This window comes from Schistosoma mansoni, chromosome 2, assembly GCF_000237925.1.
Source record: "Schistosoma mansoni strain Puerto Rico chromosome 2, complete genome".
Classification (NCBI taxonomy): Eukaryota; Metazoa; Platyhelminthes; class Trematoda; order Strigeidida; family Schistosomatidae; genus Schistosoma; species Schistosoma mansoni.
The window spans coordinates 25,589,149-25,613,049 of NC_031496.1; the positions used below are offsets into that span (position 1 = coordinate 25,589,149).

Sequence of the window (23,901 nt, forward strand, 5' to 3'; positions counted from 1 at the left end):
CCTGGCCAATTTTTCGGATTATTAATTTGGATATATAATTGTAGAACCTGAAGAGAATTTATCGAAAAGAATATTCTTCGTTCAAATATTAGTCTTTTAATATGATTGGGATTTTTAAACGATTAAAATCTATGGTTGATTTGCGAGCCAGTCACAATAACCGAATACCTGATAAGGACCTAGGTAAGTCTGTTCAAATTTCGGTCTTTGACTCTAATAAGATTAGTGCATTGTCAATCATACGGAGTCTATATCCAATACATGGCCGGGAAGACACATGATGAACCTAAGGAGAAGGCGTACGATCAATTACAGAGATCAGGATGCCCATTTGAGCCATGGTAATCGTAGTAATTTCGTCAAGTTCTTCAACTAATATATTTAACAGACAATATCACTTAAACAGTAATAACTTGCCAATGTCATTGTATTATTGTTAATATAATGATTGTGTAAACACGCATGCTTAATCAAATATGACAGCGGACGCACATATCCCTCTATCTAGCTTTATTTTTGGTTGCTTAAAAATCATATGATGAATCATTCTAATTCCCATGTACATGTGCGTGAATCTTACTAATTAACTCGACTCTCAATCCATCTCTGTATTCACTTGCTCTCGTATATTAGCTGTTCTACTCAAATTCGCTTGTTTTGTTTCTAGCACTACAATCCGCGCAATCCAATAATCAACAATAACGATCGGTCAGGCATAGACCAAATCGTGACACTACGGATCATTGTTGAACAATCAATTGAATGGAACTAGTCATTTTATATAAATCTCACTGACTATGAGAAAGCATTCGACAATATGATGTACCTAAGAAGGTCATCGTCATCGTACAGAATTCTTGCGATGGACTACACAGTATAGTTATGCACGAGCACAATTCATGGATAGATTCCGAATGAACACCAGTGTCAGACAAGCAAAGCGATGGCAGCACTCCCATAATTTAGAATACCTCGAGCTCAAAATAATAGCCAGATATCAAATTCGGGAAAGAGGAAGACCAAAGAACACAATGCTCTAGGAATCGTAGACAGAAGTCAAAAGAGTGAATATATATATATATATATATATAATGACTAGTTCCATTCAATTGATTGTTCAACAATGATCCGTAGTGTCACGATTTGGTCTGTGCACGACTGCTCGTTAAAGAAACTTATCGGATGGTGCGTGCAGCTGAACGTCTAATGAATCTTTCATCCGGTTGAAACGTCTTCTGGTACTGACAGTAGTGTGATGCCTCTGTACTTCTCGCACTTGCGCAGATCTCCTTTCTCTGATATCTTGGTAATGCATCGCTTTTTGGTGTGCCGGTACTTTCTCCTACTTTCATATATTCTGAAATGAACGAGATTTATGTTTGTGGTGACTTCAGAGCTTCATCTCGTATATCATCAGGTCCTACCGCTTTCTCATTCTTGATTTTTCTGATGGCCATCCTGATTACGTCGATCTTTGCTGATGTGATGTATATAGAAAAGTCTGTAGGTGCTGCTTCAATGTCCGGTGGATTCATTGAAGCTAGTCTATTCAAGATTTCCTCGAAGTATTCTATAACCATTTTTTCCGCTGTTCACGGATCTCAGTGATTGTATTGCCTTCCTAGTCTTTGACCTGTCTCTCTGGTTTACTACATTTTCTTACCAGTTTCTTCTGCATGTCATATGGCTTCCTGATATTTCTTTGTGTTACAGCTTTTTCCATTATTGTTGCTAGCTTTTAAACGTATTTCTGCTTGTCATCTCATATGGTTCTCTTCACTTGCTTGTTTGCTTTTGTGTATTCATCTAATGTCTCGATTTTCACTGTTCTTGCTCGACTGTTGTTCATTGCTGTTTTCTTCTTGCCATCCTTTCTTGAGTCTTGTCTAGGGTTTCGATAGAGATCCGTTTGTTATGATGATGCTTCTTGTGACCCAGAACCTCCTGACACGTTGTAGTTAGTACTTCTTTGATCCCTCTCCAGTAGCCTCCCATAGTAGTTTCTTCGTCTGTGAGATAATGTAAGGCTTGGAACCTGTTGTTGAGAGTTAACTTGAATTCGTTGAGTTCATCAGTATCTCGAAGGAAGGATGTATTGAACCCTTTTAATGCTGTTCCCCCAGTTTTCCAGTGTTTCTTTAGTTTCATTTTCATCTTTACCACAGCCATGTGATGATCTGAAGCTGCGGCAGCTCCTCTCCTTGTCCTTTATCGATGTAAATGATATAACGTATTGTTTTTCTGGCGCCTTTATAATATATATGAACGTGCAATGATACAGAAAATACGTACGAGCAGTCTTGGGTGCTATTCGGTCCTTCCTATCTGCCTAGCCCAGCCCGTTAAGTCCAGAACACAAATAACAGCCTCGGGAATATGAATCATTATTTACAAGCATACTGGGTTATATATACTAACCAAACAGACCAAATTATACCAAAAAATAGAAAAATAACATTTGTACAGTAATTGGCCAATGTGGCTGTAGCTAGGGGGAAAGTAATCAATAATAATAGTTCCAAGGTCAAAATAAAGGTTATGATACGAGGAACACGGAACGATTAGGTCACTTATTTAACAACTATCCAATAGGGAATGGGCATATTGTATTTGTCCATAAATAGACCTCAGATTTAGGTCACTCATTTAACAACTATCCAATAGGAATAGGCGTATTACATTTGTCCATAAATAGACCTCAGATTTATGATTCATAATTCGCCAGGGGATACAACAGTAAATATGATCTATATGGTTCCATGTAGTGCAATCCAGTGAGAACCATGTAGGCTTGAGCATGTGTTTTTGTGAGGGGGGAATAATGTGCCGCCTATAACCGAATTTCGAATACACATAAATTCGCAAGTCTGTCATCACTCTCGTTCCTTTCTCTCTCCCAGTCCATGTCGCCCCTGATATCTCCGTATCCGGTGTTAACCATTGCGACTTTGACGTTAATGTCTCTCATCAAGATGGTCTGTGACCGATTGCAGTCTCTCACAAAACTGATCTAAGTCGTTGCTATAAATATTTTGCGCGCTCCTTTGGACAGCATTAGAACAACTCCCCGAGAGTGTGGAACATTTTCTTCTTCGTGTTTCCTCTCCGTTATTGGAATGACCTTAACCGGCTGAGATAACAAAAGACAATCCAAATATAAACGTCACAGGACGGTTTGGTAGGATGCTCTGCGCTTGTGACATATGTGGATTTGGAAATAATAGACGTCGAACCCAGGGCCTATCGGTCTCGTGCGCGAACGCTTAAAATCTAGACCACTGAACCGGCATCCAACGGTGTCTATGTCTAACTTCAACCAATCCACGAAATCGCACTGCTGTCCGCGATTGTCTTGGGTAAGTTACTATCTCACAACAGATACTGTTGAACTTCACTGGTCATTGCTTTTCACTAGAACTCCAGGAAATACCTCTTGAAGCCAGTCACTAGTGAGCAGATGATGACTATTTTCAGGCGGGGGTTTTGTGGAGATTGTAGCAATTTAATAGATGGATTCATGATGAATAACTCAAATTACCTTATTTCGTTTTACATTTTGCGCTCGAGTGAAGTTTTTGTATTACTTTGGAATTCTACTCACAGCTAGCAGTACTAATACATCAAGTAGTTTGAATACAACTTTTATTGACCAAGCGTTTTTTTTAACGGCGCATGCTCCATCAAATGTTCTACATTTGGAGAGGACTTTGACATGGCCTTAAGGAATTGCAGTAATTAAGTGATGCATAAGTGTCTAATGTGCATATAATGTGTATTCATTACATCCATCTATACTGTTAAGGTATCCAAAGTGAACTTTGGAAGTGTTAGTTCGTCGCCTTTTAATGAATGTTTGACGCAAATGCAATACGATCCGTTGAGTAGGAGGTCGTCTGTTAAACTTGGTATCTACAATTAATTTCGGTTAAAAACATAATTCGCTAGCTATCAGATATTGCTACCGTTGATACAGAAAAAATTTCAGTACGTTGAGAAACACAAATACTTACTTTACAGAATACCAACCAACTCGATTATATGACTGTAATAAAAGTAACTTTGAGCTGACCTTGCGTATCATGTAAGATAAATCATTCACTAAATATCAACTGCTTTTCCTCGTGTTTGCAACAATGCGTAAAAGTAAACCAGTTTTGCTAGCGAGTTTGGATACCTAAAACAGTTTTGCCCCAAACCGTCTTGCATTTCATGTTTTAAGTGTGCGTTTCGACCCCTTTGTGGTCAACAGTATACACACTAAACCAGACCTTGAGATCTAGTCACTCGTGTATCAAGTTACTTTATATGTCAGGCCGTCTGCGAATCCTGCAGACACTATAATGAGCAGGTCGTAATTACTTTCTTTACAGTAACACTTATTTGCAATATCCTAACATTTGAACTAGATAGGAAGTTCATGGTACATATAACACTTCACATAAATCTACTTAACACCTGGATGTTGCCAGTGCCTAAGGCAAACCAAAAGTATTCATAACCCTTACATTGTTTACTAGTGCAATTACGACGGCATTTATTGTCGTTAATGCCAAGTATTTATTAATTGTATGTATCGCACTAACTAAAGCGACCTTTTAAAAGACTGCATTATTCCTGTCATATTAGCTGCAGTTTTATAAGTCGTGTCTCTAATTCTGAACTTTATTGTCAAAATATTACATGTTCTACACCAAATTACACATCAACCCAGCTGGAACGTTATTTTTACGTCATTTGAACTTAACAGTTATTTGAACTGCCCCTAACATTCTTGACTGAACCCATCATTTCCTTGTTTCCGTTTGTATTTGAGTTCACGCATTCGGGTGCCACATTAGTTGTGTAAACGAACGTCGAAAATATTTAATACTTTACGGGTTAGCACAGTTACTGCGTTAACATATTGTCACACCTCACTGAAAAGTTAACTTACTGATGACATAGTTGTAGTTAGTGTTATTGGATTATTGGAGGTTATGTTACGGTATTCAGATTAACCTATTTTACTAAAAGAAAATGGATTTATTGTGACTACTGAATAAAGCAGAGGTCAACTGAAATACGACTCCGTGACCACAAGCAAGAATTTGGTTTCCATCTTATGAAAACTTTTACTGCTTTAAGCTTACCACGCTGGCAGGTGGTGAAAACCTGGAGACATCAACCTTGATATACGTATTTTCAAATTAAAGCAGGACAGGCGCAATTATTGTGTTATCATGCGAGATTGTCCAGCGACACTTATTTGGTCAAGAAACATTATTCAAGTGCACGAAAGCCGGATCCGTTAGCCCATCTGAACAAATGTGACACTCAGGTATGCTGAGAAACTTGTTAAAAACACTGATATAAGTCAACCGACAAACTAGCCTTTCTAAAGACTGTGTTTAGGCAATGAAAGGGGAATTTACAGGCGCAGTACCAATCACTAGCTTAGCAACCATTGTTGTAAGCAATAGAAGCGCAACCTTATTCATTGAAGACTCCATGAAAACCTCGTCATTACTACTAGGATCAAGCTGAAAGATCATTACTGCATCAGTACTTACTTTCGACGTCTCTTATTATCATCCCCGTTCCTTCACCAATTGTTTCATTTCCATCTTCTTACACATTAACGGCTAATTAACTTATTTGCTGTTCTTGAAGAAATCACCTTCTTCCACACTCAAATTACCACTTATTATTTTCACATTACAACCTATCCATCCCCCGTCTGGTAAATTGATGTCTGCTGGTATCCACGCATTTGACATTAGAGAATATGTAGTGTCGTGCTTCGCTAAGTGTTCACCTCGATAACCGTTTTAATACAAATCTTAACGATGCGTAAAATCAGAAGGCAAAGAGAAGCGGCAGCCACAGTTTATTGTCAAATGACGCAGGACAGAAAGTTATAAGCACATGAGTAAACATCAGCGAGCGAAACAAAAATGACATGCATTGGAGATGGCGGGTAAGCCAACTCACTTTAACCAAGCGTTGATCAATATTTATAGTCAGACAAGAATAAATGACAGACATGTGATGAATAGGATTGGATGTGTACACACACATACGCTCATATAAAAATGGTCAGGGTTAATAAGTGAAAGATTAACAAAGTGAAAACATGACTCATGATGGATAGGTGAATTGACTTGTCCCGAAGTTAGGATAAGGCATATGGGGTTAACATAACAACCGATACTACAAATACCTCGAACCGTACCAAAACAACGAGAGGCGAACGCAAAGAAATCAATCGGTTTATACAAAATCACGAAAAAGGTACTATGGGAGTATATTGGAGATGAATGGCTAATTATTTCCATAAAGCAAGTTTGAAGGCTCTTGAATGATTGAAATAATGATTGTACCATCCCACATTTAGGAAATATCCCATGAGCCCTAAACGCAAACCGCCACTAGGGCAAAAAATCTCTCTCTATCAACAATGACCACGGATCAAAAATGAATAAAAATTGTATTTTATGGAAGCGTTGTTTTGATCTGCTACATTTTGCTACTTCTCTATAGTATCAAGTGTAGGCTGTTCAAAAATGAAAATTAAAGTCGTGACGAATGACTTCATAATTCATATCCTTTTTTATCATACTAAAAGTGCTTTATTATTGTCATATTAGAAGTTATTTACTTAACGGCATGAACATAATGATTTGGCTAGTTCTGTTGACTGGGTGTCTTGCGATGAAATAATTTCGATTGCTGATGATCGAGCTGTTAAAAGTTGGAATCTGATATCAGATCAAGTGTCAGACTTATTCAGCTTGCCCCAAAATGTATTTCCAACATGTATTGACCGGCTTCCCAGACAAAGGACAAAACACTCTACTAAGACTTCAAGAGAAAGTGAAATATTCTTGCTCGGAGCTACTGATGGTAAATTTACACGATAGTTTTTGAGGTATTTCAGGGAAATGTTACATCATTTCTAAAGAGAAAAGAATAGAACGAACTTCAGATGCTCATCAAGGGGCTGTTCTATCTGCGAAATGGGATTTCGATGGAACTTCTTTTGCTACATGTTAGTGTACATCATGCAAATAACATTGTCCATTTAGCTGGAGAAGACGGACAAATAAAAATTTGGTCACGGAGTGGGATGTTAAGATCCACCTTGTGTCAACACAGTAACTTGTTTTTATATTGTTTAACGAATTTTTTCGCGATCAGGTTATCCTATCTACTCGATTTCATGGGGTGCTAACTCCAATATGATGCTTTTTTCCCTTGATAGACAACTAGTTACACAATCTCTTCAAGCAAATGTCAAACCTTTTTCTGTAAGTAAGTTAAACACCTCAAACACTTGCTTCCTATAGTGGAGAGCTCATGATGGTGTCATTTTGCAAGTTGATTGGAATGTCATCAACAATCAACTTATTTCCGCTTCAGAGGATTGTAAATACAAAGTAAAATGCCATGGTTGTAACCGTATCTCAGGTATGGGACAGTTACGGGAGGCTCTTATATTCGAGTGCGCCTTTTGAATATCCAGTTACTTCAATCTCATGGTCTCCTGATGGTCAGTTATTTGCAGTTGGATCATATGCTACCGTAGTGTTGTGTGATAAACTTGGGGTGAGTTTACGATATTTGTCTTGTATCGTTCACTGTTGGTCTGATGTGAAAGGAGATTTCCATCACAACTTTATTTAGTTGTGGGATATTAATTATACTTTAATCCCTGGAAATGACTTACACTTAAAGGCTCAAAGAAGTAGAACATAACAATACTGAAGTCATTGTTTAAAATGAGGATGCAAAACATAAACATATTATCTGTACTACTTTAGGATAAAACTAAGAAAAAGATTTTAAACTGTCAAACTTTGCCCTCTGTGAGGAATTAGCAACTCTGTTTCCTGTGTTTTGAAAACGCTGAAGAACCTCAGTAATGTTTTAGGATGAATATAGTCTCGTGAGTTACATTTTAGATCAATCGAAGATATTATCTTAGATACGTGTTTATCGGCAACGTTTGGTTTTTTCGGAGCAACTGATCTATAAAAACATTTTGGAAATTAAGTTCACATTCGCATTTTGGTAACAGTTTGCAGTCAGTCTATCATCCTTTCTGGTTGCAACGCTTAAGCTGTAGACATACAGTTACGGTGAACCTATAAGAAAGTATAAAATTATAGTTACGTCAAGTCTTTGTAGGTCTTAGTTTCGTTACTTATCTATTCTAGGTTCTATTGCTCACTGTATTTGGCTATTTGATTTTAGAAAAAAAATGTATTGCACGAACTCTATCAGTTTAGCATAAATTCATAAGTAGATGATTCAAAAATTCTCTTGCAAAATAGTCTTTCGGTTTTGTTAATCATCCTGATTCAAACCTTAAATCAAAGGTTTTATAGTTCTGTAGTGTTCAATAAAGGCTATTCAAAGTTTACATAAGATTGATAAAGGTGCAGTCTAATTGATTTGGAGATACGTACTCACATATTTTGTGCAGTTATGAGTATAAACTTGAGTGTTTTTAATGTTGGTTTTCATGTACTGACTAAAAGTGCAACAATGGGTTTATTAGGCATTATATTGTTTAGTTAATTTTACTAAATTGAAAAAAAGGATTTGGTATACATCTATAGAACATGTGTCTTTATCTGATGCCACTATATTTGGAGCTCAGTTGGGAATTAAAAGTTTATTTAATTAATTTTGGGTCGAACTATCTGTACAAAATACTAACAATTCTATTCTGAAGTAGAAAAATTCAACAGTTCTGCGTTGTTAGAACTGAGCTGAGCTGTTGAAATTTAAGTGTCATGGAAATGAAACGAATTCCTCTTATTCACTATGTTTAGTACCTCGGTTTAGATTTTTGCGTTTGTTAGCACTCATAAACATAGCGCATCTTCAACCATTTTGAACCTGATACTCATGGAGTGGTTCAAGATTGTATCACTGCGTTTATTCAAAGTATTTGAATTATAGTAGGAACTGGGAATCCCAGAAATAAATCAATTTGACCAAGAAGTACTAGATGACCACAAACGAACGTATGGTATTTGGAATTCAAAATCAAGCAGTCACCAAGTACAAACAAATCATTAGTTCATACAAACACCACAACCACTTACAGTCGTTTCCACTGAGTCATTCAAGAATCGATATAGATGTATTCTATCTTATAATCGCGCAACTCAGTTTAAATTCAAAATAGAATCATTTTAGTGTTGATAACTGAAATCAATATATATCGAGTCCAATATCCTAGGGCTTCATGTTAGTGACTGTTGTGACTGGCGATAACAGAGAAACCGCTAGAGGTCAGCAAGCATAGAACAGCTATTTTGTTGTAATTTCGGGTTTCTGGCAAGTCTGGATTTCAGAGAATACTCTGCAAGTTTCAGTAAAGAGATGAATTTGATACATTTTGATCGCATTAAAAGTGGAGAAGACGTCACCATTGATATTAAGTCATGGTCGTACCATTTCATTGATTGACTGAAGTTTTTATTGTATGCCATTGGATTCCGACTCAGTGACCACAGTCCCCTGGTTTTTAATGGTTCCTCAATAAACATCTGTTCGTTGTATTACGCTACATTTTTAATATCACCTAAAGCAATCTGCATTAACTTAAATTTTATGTCCTGAATTTTTAACTTACAGTGGATTCATGCTTTAGAGGAAACACAAACTGGTAGTATTCTGAGTATCAAATGGTCTCCTGATGGTAATCAAATAGCATGCGCTGGTGGAAATGGTCGAATAATTAATGGATATGTTATTGAAAGGTGTTTAGAATGGAATGGTTTTGAAGCATTGTTAGCAGATGAACGAACTGTTGTATTACAAAATCTACGAGATGAATCGGTAGAACGTCTAGAATTCCGTGATCGCGTATCAAAAGCATCATTCAGTTTCAATTACTTTATTGTGGTAACTAGCACACAGTGTTATGTATACAAGTGAGTGTTTAGTATTTTATTTATAAACCAATTTATCGTCTAATTCTGAAATCAATTTCAGCGCTGTTTGAGATCAATTAGGAAACTTTAGAAAACCATAAAGCACTTGATGGTTATATATATATATATAATGAACTACATCAGATATGATTTCATTAATGAGCACATGATAGTCGTCCAACTGAATGGTTTGAAGAGATAAGTCCAATTTGGATGGCAGGACAAACTCAGTAAGCCACTAATGTATCTTTCAATTTATTTGTAGAACAGATAGTTAGCCAAAATTAACGGTACATTTCGTTCTTTACATTCTGCATTAATAAAATGGAGATCAAATTTAATATTTTCATCTCAACTACCTTAAGTCGTTTGAAATATAAAAAAGTCAAATAATTAGTGAATATTTTAAGTAAGTAAGTTCACTGCATACCAAAGGACATGATGATAAACCCAAGCTAAGAATTGTCATCACAAAATTGAGTCAAGGCAGTATTTACACAATCAAATAGTTGTCTAATATCACAATATTATGAAAATCAGAGATTACAGCTAGTACTTATTAAAATAATTCAAGTAGTTACTATTTAGTGTTACTAAAACTTGTGACTAAACTGTAGTGTTCAGACCATGTGGTAAAGATATATGCATACGTAAAGAGAGTAATCAGTTACTGTTCCTAATATCAACAAAGGAAAAGTGTAGACCTCAGAAACGAAATTCGTATTCGTTTCACAAGCTAGTGAACACATGAACTCAATAACCTAGAGGATGACGCGCCTAGGATTTGAAACAACTGGCACAAGGTCCGCGTCACAGTATGGAAATAACCAATAGTGCACAGGGGAATCCAGAGGACGAGTTTCAAGTTAGGCTAACACCAAAAATTACCAGACTTTAGGTAATTTCTGTTTCAAGACGTCCATCATTATTTGTTAGTTTAATTATATATTACAATCTTTAACTTTTTTAAAAATTTATTTTTCAGTATTAAAAATTTTAATACACCTACGATTGTTGAACTTAAAGAGTCCAGCGTTACTCATATTTCTCAATGTCAGAAGTGAGTTACTTAAAATCTTACTGTTTTGTATTGATATTTTAATCATTCAAATGGTTAAAAAAGATTTTCATGAGTGAAAATACCTGACTAATCAGTATACCACAATATCTAACTTACTAAAATCTAGATCATGTAAAAGCTTCGAATCAACGTTTTCTTATAAGTTTGACTTCTGATTGTGAAAGTATAATCTTCAGGCAATATAAATTTATCGAAAATTCAAAATTTGCAAAATGACCAGAAGAATAATGCTTCAGCCACCAAAGCATAGTTCATAGATAATATAGGACCTAATATGAATACTTATCAGTTCAACTTGTCACATCACTACATTAGCTTATTGAGAGAAAAATTTCTGTGATAAGAAGCTGAGGATTGTAAATGCTGTTAAGCGCTGTAGGAAGCTAAACGTACAAATACGAATTAAAGGAAACAAAAGAAACCAACGCACAGGAAGCATAAATTAGTACTAATTTAGGGTTTTGTAGGAAACAAAGGCGTAAATACAAATATGACTATGTGACAACTGTTATGTTTTTGGCTTAAGATTCATTCTGAGTGTGAAATCAATGCCTTACACAAATGCCTACGTAAGGACTAAAGAGCGTCATGCTACTTGTGCAACTGATTAAAATTGGAGTTGTTAATGAGACTCTATTCTAACCGAATAGTCTGAATTTGAAAAGTCTCCAATCTTATAGTTCACATAATGGGCTCTTCGAAGTTAAGCATGTAAACTATCGGATGCCGGCCCAGCAATCTAGGGGCTAGAAGCCATCTATGATGACCGGAGAATTCAAGCTTGATTCCCAGAGGGGCTGTGGATTAGCCATGCTAAGGAGTCCCATACTATGGCTGTCCAGTGCCCTCTGGTTTTTATCAGTTCAAGATGTAAACTACAAAATGCTACTATCTCCACAAATCCTTAAATTAATTAAGTCTTCAGTCCATAATTACTGGCGTTTTAAATCAAGTATTGATTTGGGGACTTAAGTCGATAGAATTCTCATACCACTTAGTTCATCTCAAAGTTCTTATCTCCATATTACATAATTATTAATATATTTCTGACTACTTTAATACTTTGTTAGCGCTGCAAATAAGCTTGCTGTAAAGTTATTTACTTCATTACTCATCCTAATTTACTAGTGCCTAATAGCATCAAAATCCAAGTGTCAACAGTGGTAGTTTTTGTCGTTTTAAATTAGAGTAATCTACTAGTAAAACCATAAGTGAGATCATCCCATCACGTTTTCGATTGGATTTCCTTTAAAATGTGATGAACATTCAGTGATAATTGGAAAATAAGCTACGCTTTGTTTTACTTAGGATTTACTCTTTCTCCACGTAATCAGAGCCTTTCGTCTTATTTAAATTAAGAAGCTTAATTGTGACATGTGGTCATTTGAGTTTTACATAATCAGACGAAAGTCAGGAGTAGTGTTCAATGGAAGGAAAAATTTTGAGGGATTTATGTTGTCTGGGATGATTTAGTCTTGAAGTTTTCATTGTTTTTCTAGACAACATCAGCATATGTGTTAAGAAAGTAAGCTATGAAGATTTTTTTCACAAGCGATTAAAATCGTTCTGTTGCTCTTAATTTGATTAACTTCATAAAAAAGTTCTTTTCTTAAAGCTGCAACTTGACAGAGGTAAATCTAGCGGCATTAGAACAACAAAAAATGTTAGTGTAGCTGACTTTTACAGTTGACCAGTAGTAGTTTCTCAACTAAAGAATAAGTTGCTTGTTTTCTCAACATTACCGTGTATTTACGAATTGAGCTGCTTCTATAGAGAAAGCTATTTTCGACATTCTACTGAACAATTGAGTAAACAAATTAACAAAAATTTCTTTTCACGGGTTTGAAAGGATCAGACAAAATTTATATACAGCTCCGTTCTATCACATTATATCGATAGTCGTCATATGGTAGATAGGACAAATGTAGTCAAAGTGACTTCTCGTATCTCATCAACTTCTAATATGGTTCGACCTCGTCTCCTACATATAATAGACTTTATAAAGATTGAAGTTAACAACCGTAAACTCTCTATTCAGAAGAAATTTGTGACACTCTCGTTTCCTCCTTATTCGGATAAAACTTAATAGAAAATTTTATCAGGTCATCATACCCTTAGTTTGTTTGCTTTCCTACACCCCTTTTGTCCCTACTTACATATTTACGCTACTTAATCACAAATCTCGTATTACTTAGTTTTTGGTAAGCATTATGTTGATAAGCTTATTTTCTCAAGTTCCGACCTACTCTTTATGTCAAATATTTATTCAATATATTATAATTATTACTAAACCCTTAATATTGCTATCAATTTATACCTCTTACTTATTCTGATTAGTCATATAATCCTTTTTCGTTATTATCACTGACTTGTAAATTGTCATGATTGGTTTTGTACTTTTCATACACGGAAATAAGTATTATCGTGTATTGGAGCAAAGCCTAATCTAAATTGAATCAACATTGTCGAATGTGAGTCAGCCACACACCAAGTATACTAAATGATCATATGATATTACGACTTGATGGAATTAAAACATGTAAGCCATCCGATGCCGTGTTAGTGGTATACAGGCTGAGCGTTCGCACACAGTGCTGAGGGTTGGGGATGCGCACTGCTATCATTATTACTTGTTTGAACACTTAAACGTTGGTACAAGGAGGCACCAAATATATGTGCGACACATAAGTGATTCATTTTGTGTGAGTGCTAAGATAATGCAAGGGCACCCGAACTGAAGCGCACTGCTAAGCGGTCTCACGTTAGAACGAGTTAGCTATCTAATGCTTCCTCATTTCCGATGATTGTTTAACTAAGATTGTTTTATATAGTTGAGATCATGAGTCATTTGAAGCTAGACCACCATGGAAAGCCTATTGTGGGACTCCTCAGCAGTGCGGATCCACGATCCCGCCTCGCGAGATTCGAACCCAGGACCTATCAGTCTCGCGCGCGAGCGCTCAACCACCAGACCACTGAGCCGGTATCCAACGGTGTTAATGTCTAACTTCAACCGATTCACGTAATTAAGCGACACATCCACCAATGTCTTCAGTGAGTTACCATCTCACAACAGACCTAGTTGAACTCCACTGGTCACTGCTTCTCTATAGAACTCCAGGAAATACCTCATGGAGCCAGTCACTAGTGAGCATATGTTGATTATCTACAAATCTTTGATTATTTATGGGTAGTAAACCGAATTTTTAGTATAAGAAGATATATATTGATGAAAATACTTTCAGACATGTTAAATTTGAAGGTGACTTCCGTCATAGACTGATGTCTGTTGAAAAACTATTGAAATCCAGGCCACATGATCCCAACTCATTAATATTGTGTTCACCACAAGACTTGATATTAGTAAATGATGAAAGCTATCTTCTAAAAAAGGATTTTAGTTAAAAATATTGTTTTCTTTAAGCTAAACAAAAATAATTAATAATCTTTTTATTACTACAGATATTTCGCTTTAGCTGATGGATCCAGTGTGTATGTCTACAATTATGATGTACGTCTTATTTGTTCATTAAAACATGCTAATATACACGCGGAACAAATTTGTGCAGATTCTATAACTATGAGCAATGATGTGATTGGTATTAAAGACCAATTAGATAAGAAAAGTTAGTTTACTTGAATTAATATGATATAAGTTATTGTTCATTAATCCTATGAAGGCCTGTCTGTTATTTTGAAATCCTGATCATTATTTATTGGCAGATAATTTATCCATTCAGTCAGTCAGTCACAACGTAGAACTTCGTACGTACATCAGTTCGAGTTGCCATACTACATTAGCACAGAGATGAAGTTGTCGATTCAAATCTCATAGTGGTAGAAGTAGTAAGAGTACAAACAGTAATCCGAAAGATTAGGGTTTGAAGATGTTATTGAAGGAGTATAATCCAGTGAAATAAATTTGGAGAGAGAAAAAGGATAGGGACATTAGGAATTCAGAAGATTAGAATTTGGCAGAACACAAAGAGTGAATGCACCTTCGCCATCGCAAACGATTTTGAGCCATGTCATTCAAGATCTCTAACCATCGATTGCTATCATTTCGCGAATCCCAACCAGGTAGTCTACACCTACCAACATGGCTCAGTCCACTTGTCAGCGACTTCATGGATTTATGCCATGTTTTGGTCTGGCCGTCCCTAGCTTTCTTCCAACCTACTCCTACACCATAAATCATTGCACGTCGGGGCAGTCAGTGGTTGGGCATTCGTAACACGTGTCCCAGCCATCTCAACTGATGAAGTTTCACTACTTCACCAATCGATTTGCCATCCTTACCTAGTACCCGTTTCCCAACAACTGCATTACTTACCCGATGGTCCCAGAATATACGAGCAATGCTTCGAAGACACCTATGATCGAACACTGGTAGCCTACGAATATCCTCTACTCCATTCAGTTGACATTTGATATTAAACATAAGAACTGGGATAAATATGCATCCATCCAAGTTTTTATACTTCTTATCAGCAAAATATGAGAGGTAATAAACCAGATCTAAATGAAAGAAATTGAAATAGTAACAGTATCAGTGACGACAAAAAGTTGAACAGAAAATTTATTTTATAATGAATCAATTAGGTCGAGAAATAAAAGGTATGAGATAGTATGTAAGTAAATTCAAGAGTTAGATGATAAAGAACAAACATAACTGGAGTACTATAAAACTGGTTTTGAGAGATTCCAACTGATGTCTCCTACCACAGAATATGATTGTTATGAAAAAATGCTCTAAGTCAAGGTCCAACGCTTAGTGAATTATTCAACTAATAATACATCTTGGTTTGGATGCTATGGCTTTTTTTCCCAACCCTCTTTTAAACTAGACACTGTTGACTGTTGTAGAAAGCCATGGTTAGGATGTGTCATGGATGCATGTTGAAAGTTTGTAGTCTCATCAGTCGACTTAGAATTTCGGCTTAGTCTTAGTATATCTTACCTCACTATTACACATTTATTGGTTCCATTGTACTTGAGCAACATATGGAGGACACTTATGATCTAATACTTGCAAAATTCATACGTTTTTTTTACTTTTAAAGGTAATATTTTATGGGGATAAAGTAACATAGGAAGAGCTGCTACGTGGCTTACTCATTCTGATAGACAGATTTGCATTTAGCTTTAATCCCAGACATCTTAATTTAAAGAAGGTAAAACTAACTTTTTTATCCACATTGAAAAATCATCAACCACCGATCCATTAAAGCTGATAAAATTCCCATGATATATAACGCAGTGAACATGAATCATAGCTTGACGGATTGTGTGTTACTTCAAACCATGGAATGATCGGTGAGGATAGATAAATGACTTAAAAAATAACCGCAATTTTTTGTGGTTGCTTATATTTTAGAATGATAACTCGTGTTTGAAGTAAATCACCAAGTTAACCATGTTGATTTTGGAATTGATTTTAAATTGAGGTCATAATTTAGGTATGATTTATACTAACAAAGTTATTATTTTGTGAACTGATAAACCCTTGAATATTTTTGTCATTTACCAACCAACATCAGTTGGTTAATCATTGAAAACCAGGGGGGGGAGTAAACAGCAGTTTACTTCCAGTACAAAACAAAATAACAAAGCTCATTGACGACTCAGTCATGCTCTCAACTCAGAACCCTCAGATTTCGCTTCAAGCTCATTGTCAAGGAACTAGCTATTGAGACTACACAGCTGTTGATTTCTTCCATGTTTATGGTAGCACCTTAACTGCTGTCAATCCATAATAGAGGCCACCTACAAATTAAATTAATCTCCTTTAAACTCTTTAATAAATAAATATTTATTGACCTACGTTGTGTTAACATGAAAAAATGATTTATAATAGACGTTCTACTCATATTTGATTTACTTTTCAGTTATTCACTTATTTGATCCATCGAGTGGTAAAACGCTAGGTGATGGTAAACCAATAACACATTCGGTAATTGCTATTATTTTGTTATATTATGATTGAATGACTATTAAACTGAGTTAAATTGCAAAGTTTATTTATATCACAATCTGAAGTTAGATGGAAAACCACTAAAAAACTAGAATCCGGTAGATAAATATCCTACAGTGGGCCAATCAAAAATCGTCAAATGTGAAGGACACTCTGTGTCGATCAAAAATTTCTTAATGCCAAGTGAATGAGATTGGCCAAGAAATGGTTTTATTTTCTAAGGAATATGTATGGATGTGAATCACTGTTGTTTAGTTAACCCCCTTTCTCACTCTTATCGTTCTCACTCACTAGTCAGTTTGGTATTGAATATAGAAAGTTTGTTTATCAGTATCAGTCTTGGACATCGTTCGTCATAACAGAATGTTTCGATCCTACAGGAAATTACTTGGTTTTAGAATTTTCATTAGAGAGGATTCAGAAGCTGTAATAAATGATGTTTATTTGAATAGGTTGATTCACATTTTTAAGTTCAGATTATCTTTTATACAATATGATCTTCATTCAATACTAACGGAGTATCACTGCCCCATAACAAACTTCACGAACTCCGTAGGTCAATAATTTTCGGCGTGAACTTTTGAAAACTAATTTCGAAGTTATTCAGTCTTGGTTTTCTAGAAAAAAACGTATGATCAAACAATTTAAAACCTTGGGTATGTGTTGGGGGTGATCCAGAAGATTTCTCGCAATAGAGATGACAAGCTCAGAAAACATTAATAAGCATTTTATCCAATCAGCGTCTAATTAAAAGTTTTGCTAGAAATATCGCGAAAATGAAAAGTCACATGTAGGGGTTCTGATTGGCTGACTACTACACCGCTACTATGTTGAGTAGTATTCTAGAATTTTTAGGAAAACCCAAGGACTTCTAAAAGACTATAAAAACCCTATATTTTATGTACATGAATGAACCTTTGGAATAAAGTACTTTCCGCATATTTTGTACCTTTTCTCTCGTGTTCTAGTCGCTGCGTAGTTCTAGCTTGGGGGTTACGAGACTAGCTTAGGATCCGAGTATAGCGTTCAATCAACAAGACTTATCAGTATTAAAGGGAGATTTGACTATAATTCTAAGAAAGCTGATGAAACCATTTCGTTTAACATAGGCTTGATTTTGTCTACTGATTACACAGTTTCTGTTAGGAAATCTTTCATTTTCAAAAAAAACGTCGATCATATTTACTTGGATTAAATCATTTCATCTCAATAGTATAGACTGACTATAGAATATCTAAGCTTAAGTTTACAAAGAGTGTTGTTGTCTATATGCGCTATGATAATTTGATTAAAGGACATTGACCTTCAAGATTCAATTAATGCACAAAATCTATCAACTGATCTATGCTACTGAATATCTTCCTTAAAATATGGGCTGTACCGTTCAATCGACCAGTGGATTTTTTAAATAATTTATAACTGTATTTCCGAAGTTGTAATAATGAATACGGATAGTTATCAGTAATGAGCTGTGGAGATTGTTGACCTTAGATTGATATGATGAATAGATCAATGTTAGACCATCATTGGAAATGTGCATGTACTGGACGTCCTTTTCGTCCTAGCATGGGACACTTCAGGGGTGCACAAACACTTAACTTCTAGACCACTGAGCAGGCATCTGACGGTGTTAAAGTCGAACTTCAATCAATTCACCATGTTGCCTCATAACAAGATGGATTTCCTGGAGTTCTAGTGAGAAGAAGCCATGACCAGTGGAGTTCAACTGTGCCTGTTGTGAAACAGTTACTCACTGAAGACAATGGAGAACAGTCGCTCAATATCACGGAACGGTTGAAGTTAGACATTAACGCCGTTAGATTTCAGCTCAGCGAGAATTAGTGCACGAGACCGAAGATGCTGGGTTTGAGTCCTGAGTGCGGAATGGTGTATGCACACTACAAAGGAGTCCCATATTGGATAAGTACGGATAAGTTCGAAATCGAGCTTCATGATTTCCTATTAGTTATTTTCAAACACTGGATTATAATATGGTTATCGAATATAATAATATACTATTTTTATTTTTGATCTACTTGACATTTCAGTGATGTGACAGTTTTTTTCGTTGCTTTATAGAATGAAATTATGAAAATTAGTTTAAATCAAATGGGTAATTCATTTGATCGTCGGTTGGCTCTGTTAGATAGTAACAAAGACTTATATTTAATGTCAATTAGAATACTTGGTAATCAAAGGAAAATGATTAAATTAGGTAAGTTTATCAGATGACTGACACAAAAAGTCGAGTTGAGTATTACTTGCAGTCAGTTTTTGTCAACTTATATTGATTGTGGTTTAGGCGAGATATCCGCTTTTCAGCTAAAGGATACGTTTATTGTGCAGTAGTTTGCTCCTTTCTTTTTATAAATGTGAAATACAGCCTTTAAAAGTGGTGTGTGCTACTGCCGTTGATAGATATAAGTAGTATGTATCATCAACCGAAAGTGAAATACCTAGAGCAGAAGGTTAAGAAGATCAAAGAAATGAGAACGAGTACAGAGAATGACTGCTGTGGAAATGTGAACAGTGAAGTTTGAGACAGTTGGCTGACATTCGCAAAAGGAACAGCCAAGTTTGGGACCATTGATTGACATTTTGCGAATTAAGTATTTGCTGTATATTTCTCAGATTTTACTAAGAGATTCTGTAATTTTGTGTTCGAATACACCCGATTGTTTCCATTTGTGTTCTCGTTTACTACACTAGTATTAGATCACAGATGTCTTCGAAGCATTGCTCGTATATTCTGGGATCAATAAGCTAGTAATTCTGAGATCAGAGGCAGAGCACTAGGTAAGTATAGCAAATCGATTGACGAAATAGTGGATCTTTATCAACTGAGATGGTTGAGACATGTATTACAAATGTAAATCCATTGATTACCTCGACGCGTGATAATGGCTGATGTAGGAGTGGGTTGGGTGAAAGTTAGGTTCGAGAAAACCATACATGGCATCAGTTCATGAAGTCATTGACAAACTACTTGGTTGGGGTCAAAGGGTTTATCATCATCAATTCTAAGAAGCTTTGAATGATATGGGTCAGATTTGTTCACAACGACGTAGGTGTGTCCAATCCTTTTCTTCCCTTAAAACCCAAGTTTCTAAATTCCTAATAAATTTTATTATTTCACTAATGTATATTTTCTAGAATTGCATCTTAGATGTATGGTTCTTTCTGTCATCATTAATGCTGTAGCTTTTTCTATTTTTTGAAGATTTAACCAGACAATATTTTCTTGCTATGCATAAGCATAGGGTATGATGGCTTGAATCGATGTACATTTGTGTAAGATTATACTCTTCGTTCGATTGAAGCTGCTTTTGTCAATGATAAAATATAATACATTTAATAAATAAAGCTTTTTCATATATATACGGTGTAGTGTGCTATTGACAGCAGGAGTAAGTTGGAGGAAAGGCTAGTAGTTAGAAAACCAGTATGTCGCATAAATCTACGAAGTCATTGATGTTTGGTTTTGTCAATGTGAAGAGATCTATGTTTCCTTAGGAAGTTCTTCTGAATAACCGTACCAATTCGTCACATAATTAAGTGATAAAAGCATAAACATATGTGACTGAGAAGTCGAGAGGAACTAATAAGCAACAATTATAAACACATAGATTCAGTGGTTGGTAGAAACAAGTTTCACTGGAAGTTTCAATAAACATAAAGATATAATCAGTGAATTAGTATGACAATACTTACTTACTTTCTCCTGTTACTCCCGATGGAGCATAGGCCGCCGACCAGCATTCTCCAACCCACTCTGTCCTGGGCCTTCTTTTCTAGTTATATCCAATTTTTGTTCATTCTTCTCATGTCTGTCTCCATTTTTCGGCGTAATGTGTTCTTTGGTATTCCTCTTCTCCTTTGGCCTTCAGAATTCCATGTGAGGGCTTGTCTTGTGATGCAGTTGGGTGATTTTCTCAATGTGTGTCCTATCCATTTCCATAGTGTAACAATAAGACAAAATTTATCCCTCAGATTAAAGCTTTAATCGTTAGCAAGCACAATCACAAGCTTTTATTAAGTCAGTTTCAGAGGATTACGACCAACTTCACAAACCATATATGTTGTATTCCTCATTTCTAAGTAATGTTTATGAAATAAATATAACAATAATTTCGCATATCCAGGTATCTCGTTAATGTATATTTTTCATTCAATAATACTGATTGATATCCAATTATTCCTAGGTTATATAAATTTAACTTTTCTTTTACAAATCTGTTTAGCTACAATGGTTAGTTCATTTCTCTGGGCTGAAACATCAAATATTTTGGCAGCCATAACAAACGACAAACTTGTCATCTGGTTCTATCCTGATATTGCATTAACCAATAGTGATATAATCAACTTAACACAAGAAGAACATAACATAATGTAAGTTTTATTGAAATTTCTAAAGTTCTTTGGTTGAATGAATGGAGACTGACTTTTTTATTGATTGATTGGGCCTACTTCATTGAAATTCAGTAGTAAAAGTGGTAGTTCCCAATATTCGAACTACTTGGTTGTTTCACACAAGCTTTTTTTGAACCGATATATAATAGTAAATAATTCACTTAGTCAGTATATTTGTTCGCTTAATGACCAACATGGTGTGGTTTAAAACAGATGAATTCTGTTCCGAGCAAAAGAGATGTACGTCTAAATATTTTAAAGTGGTATGTATCAGCAATCGGATCAGGTGCTTCTTCATCGACTTACAATTTTCCATTCACCCACATAATTTTATAATTATTGGTACCATAATGCTCACACATCCATTAAACACAACATAACTGATCAGATATCAGATAAAAAGGGTTATTAAATCCCACAGTTTGTAAACCAGGAAGGACTGGATAGTTTCTATGTATTGATATAGGACTGGTCAGCAGTGTACATTCACAACCTCATTAAAAGTAGAATGTAGGACCTTCAAGTCTCTTGGTTAGTCCTTAACCTTTGTACCACCAAGCCGAAATCTAAGAGCTTGGATTCCTAACTGCAGTTTATTTACGATACGACCCATCCATCTTTTAATGGCATTGGTAGGTGGTCAACTGCCTCACAATCGACACAGTTAGACTCCACTGGTCACGTCTTTTAACCAGAACTCAAAGAATCACCTTTAAAAATTATCCACTAGTGAGTGTATAATGATTCTGTGGAGGATTAATTAGTTTTAATCAGTGTAAGCTTTCTTTCTTTTTTTGATGGAGTTTTGTTCTCTGAGCTGGATGGTTTGGTCGTGGAGCTTTCATCGTCCTTCTGACCGACATCATCAGCACAAACTTTGGGTCGTTCAAAAGGACGATGAAAGCTCCACGACCAAAGCATCCAGCTCAGAGAACAAAACTCCATTAAAATCGTCCATTTGAGCTACAAATCTTCTCCACCATTTCTTTCTTTTAAATGATTAGATGAATTTATATTATGTACATAAGTCTTTCCCTTTCTTGATATTAATGTGTAGCAAATGTGAATATGTATCTTAAACCTCACTTCATCACATTTAAATAATTTTAACAACACTGGGACGTAGGTTCATCCAACTGATGAGTTCTAATTTAAACGAAACACAAATCTTGGATTTCATTGTTAGCCACCATCCAACTCTGGTGAAAATTATATTTTGTTCTTACATAGTATGCAAATTATTTATGACTGATTCATTGAAAATGAATTTGTGAAAGCACAAACAATGTGGATTAGTAATTCAATCTTTGTTTAAGTTCAAAAATGTATAATCGGTTAACAAGTATGCTCGCAATGGTTTAATCTATCTGTACATTATAACATACAATTTTTAGCGTATACAGACTAGTGAATTGATATGAATGTGAATTTAAATGAATTATGGATACTATTCAATCTAAAGTGAGTTTTTACTATAAGATGATATTTTAGTGAGTTACTACGAAAATGTGAAAGCAATGGACAAGTAAAATCTTAAGTTTGACTCAGTAAGTCATTTATATCATGTCCGACGCGTAATTGTCAGGTTCTTGGTTCAATTCCTGGCATGAACTTATTCACTGGTGATCTCTGAATCAGGGATAGGGAGTGAAGTAGTCGAACACGTCGACAACTTCACTTATCTTGGAAGTCTGATCAGCCCTAATGGGTTGGTGTCTGACGAAATCTCAGCGCCGATTCAAAAAAGCTCGTTTGGCTTTTGCCAACTTACGTCACCTATGGCGAAGATGAGATATCCGTCTATCAATTACGGCACGAGTATACTGCACAGCAGTTCGCTCTGTTCTACTTTACGACTGCGAAATATGGCCATTAAGAGTAGAAGATACTCGTAAGTTACTAGTATTTGACCACAGATGCCTTAGAAATATTGCTCGCATCTGCTGGGATCACCGGATAAGTAATAGTGAGGTTAGACACAGAGTATTAGGGAATGATGGTAAATCAGTTGATGAGGTCATGAATCTTCATCGACTGAGATGGTTGGACCACGTGTTACGTATGCCTGAACACCGATTACCACCACGCGCTGTGCTGACTAATGTTGGGGATGGTTGGAAAAGAGTTAGGGGCGCCCAAACCAAAACATGGCATCAGTGCTTGAAGTCACTAACTTTTAGTCTGAGCCATGTTGGTAGATGCAGACTACCTGGTTGGGGTCCGCGTGACTATCGTAACCAATGGTTGGAGACTCTAGGTGACATGGCTCAGAATCGATCACAATGGCGTAGGTGTATACACTCTTTATCTTCCCTTAAACCTTGAGATTAAAATTGCTTCATAACTCTTTTTCCCTTCGTATACTATATCCTTATATACAACCTTTCTTTATATACTGGGACGTTCAACACCCATACTTCACCGGTCTGTTGAGCCATCCACATCCGATGTCCGCCCAGCAGCCGTACGTCTCACTGCTCCTCTTCTTCGACAGCTGTTGCTACAGCCAA

The 23,901-nt window shown here is 35.9% G+C and overlaps 1 protein-coding gene across 1 annotated transcript in view; it reads left to right on the forward strand.

Annotated features, from left to right (window-relative positions):
• Positions 1-7,217: 7,217 nt before the first annotated feature.
• Smp_124630 (putative wd40 repeat-containing) overlaps positions 7,218-23,901 on the forward strand; it is a gene marked incomplete at both ends in the record, with an annotated part of 31,492 nt that continues 14,808 nt past the window's right edge. Inside the window, 9 exons of the mRNA XM_018796205.1 lie at positions 7,218-7,286; positions 7,326-7,415; positions 7,447-7,584; positions 9,628-9,926; positions 14,470-14,633; positions 16,896-16,960; positions 19,061-19,196; positions 21,223-21,370; positions 22,883-22,916. Coding sequence (XP_018650441.1) covers positions 7,218-7,286; positions 7,326-7,415; positions 7,447-7,584; positions 9,628-9,926; positions 14,470-14,633; positions 16,896-16,960; positions 19,061-19,196; positions 21,223-21,370; positions 22,883-22,916 — 1,143 coding nt within the window. The remainder of the gene's footprint in view (positions 7,287-7,325; positions 7,416-7,446; positions 7,585-9,627; positions 9,927-14,469; positions 14,634-16,895; positions 16,961-19,060; positions 19,197-21,222; positions 21,371-22,882; positions 22,917-23,901) is intronic.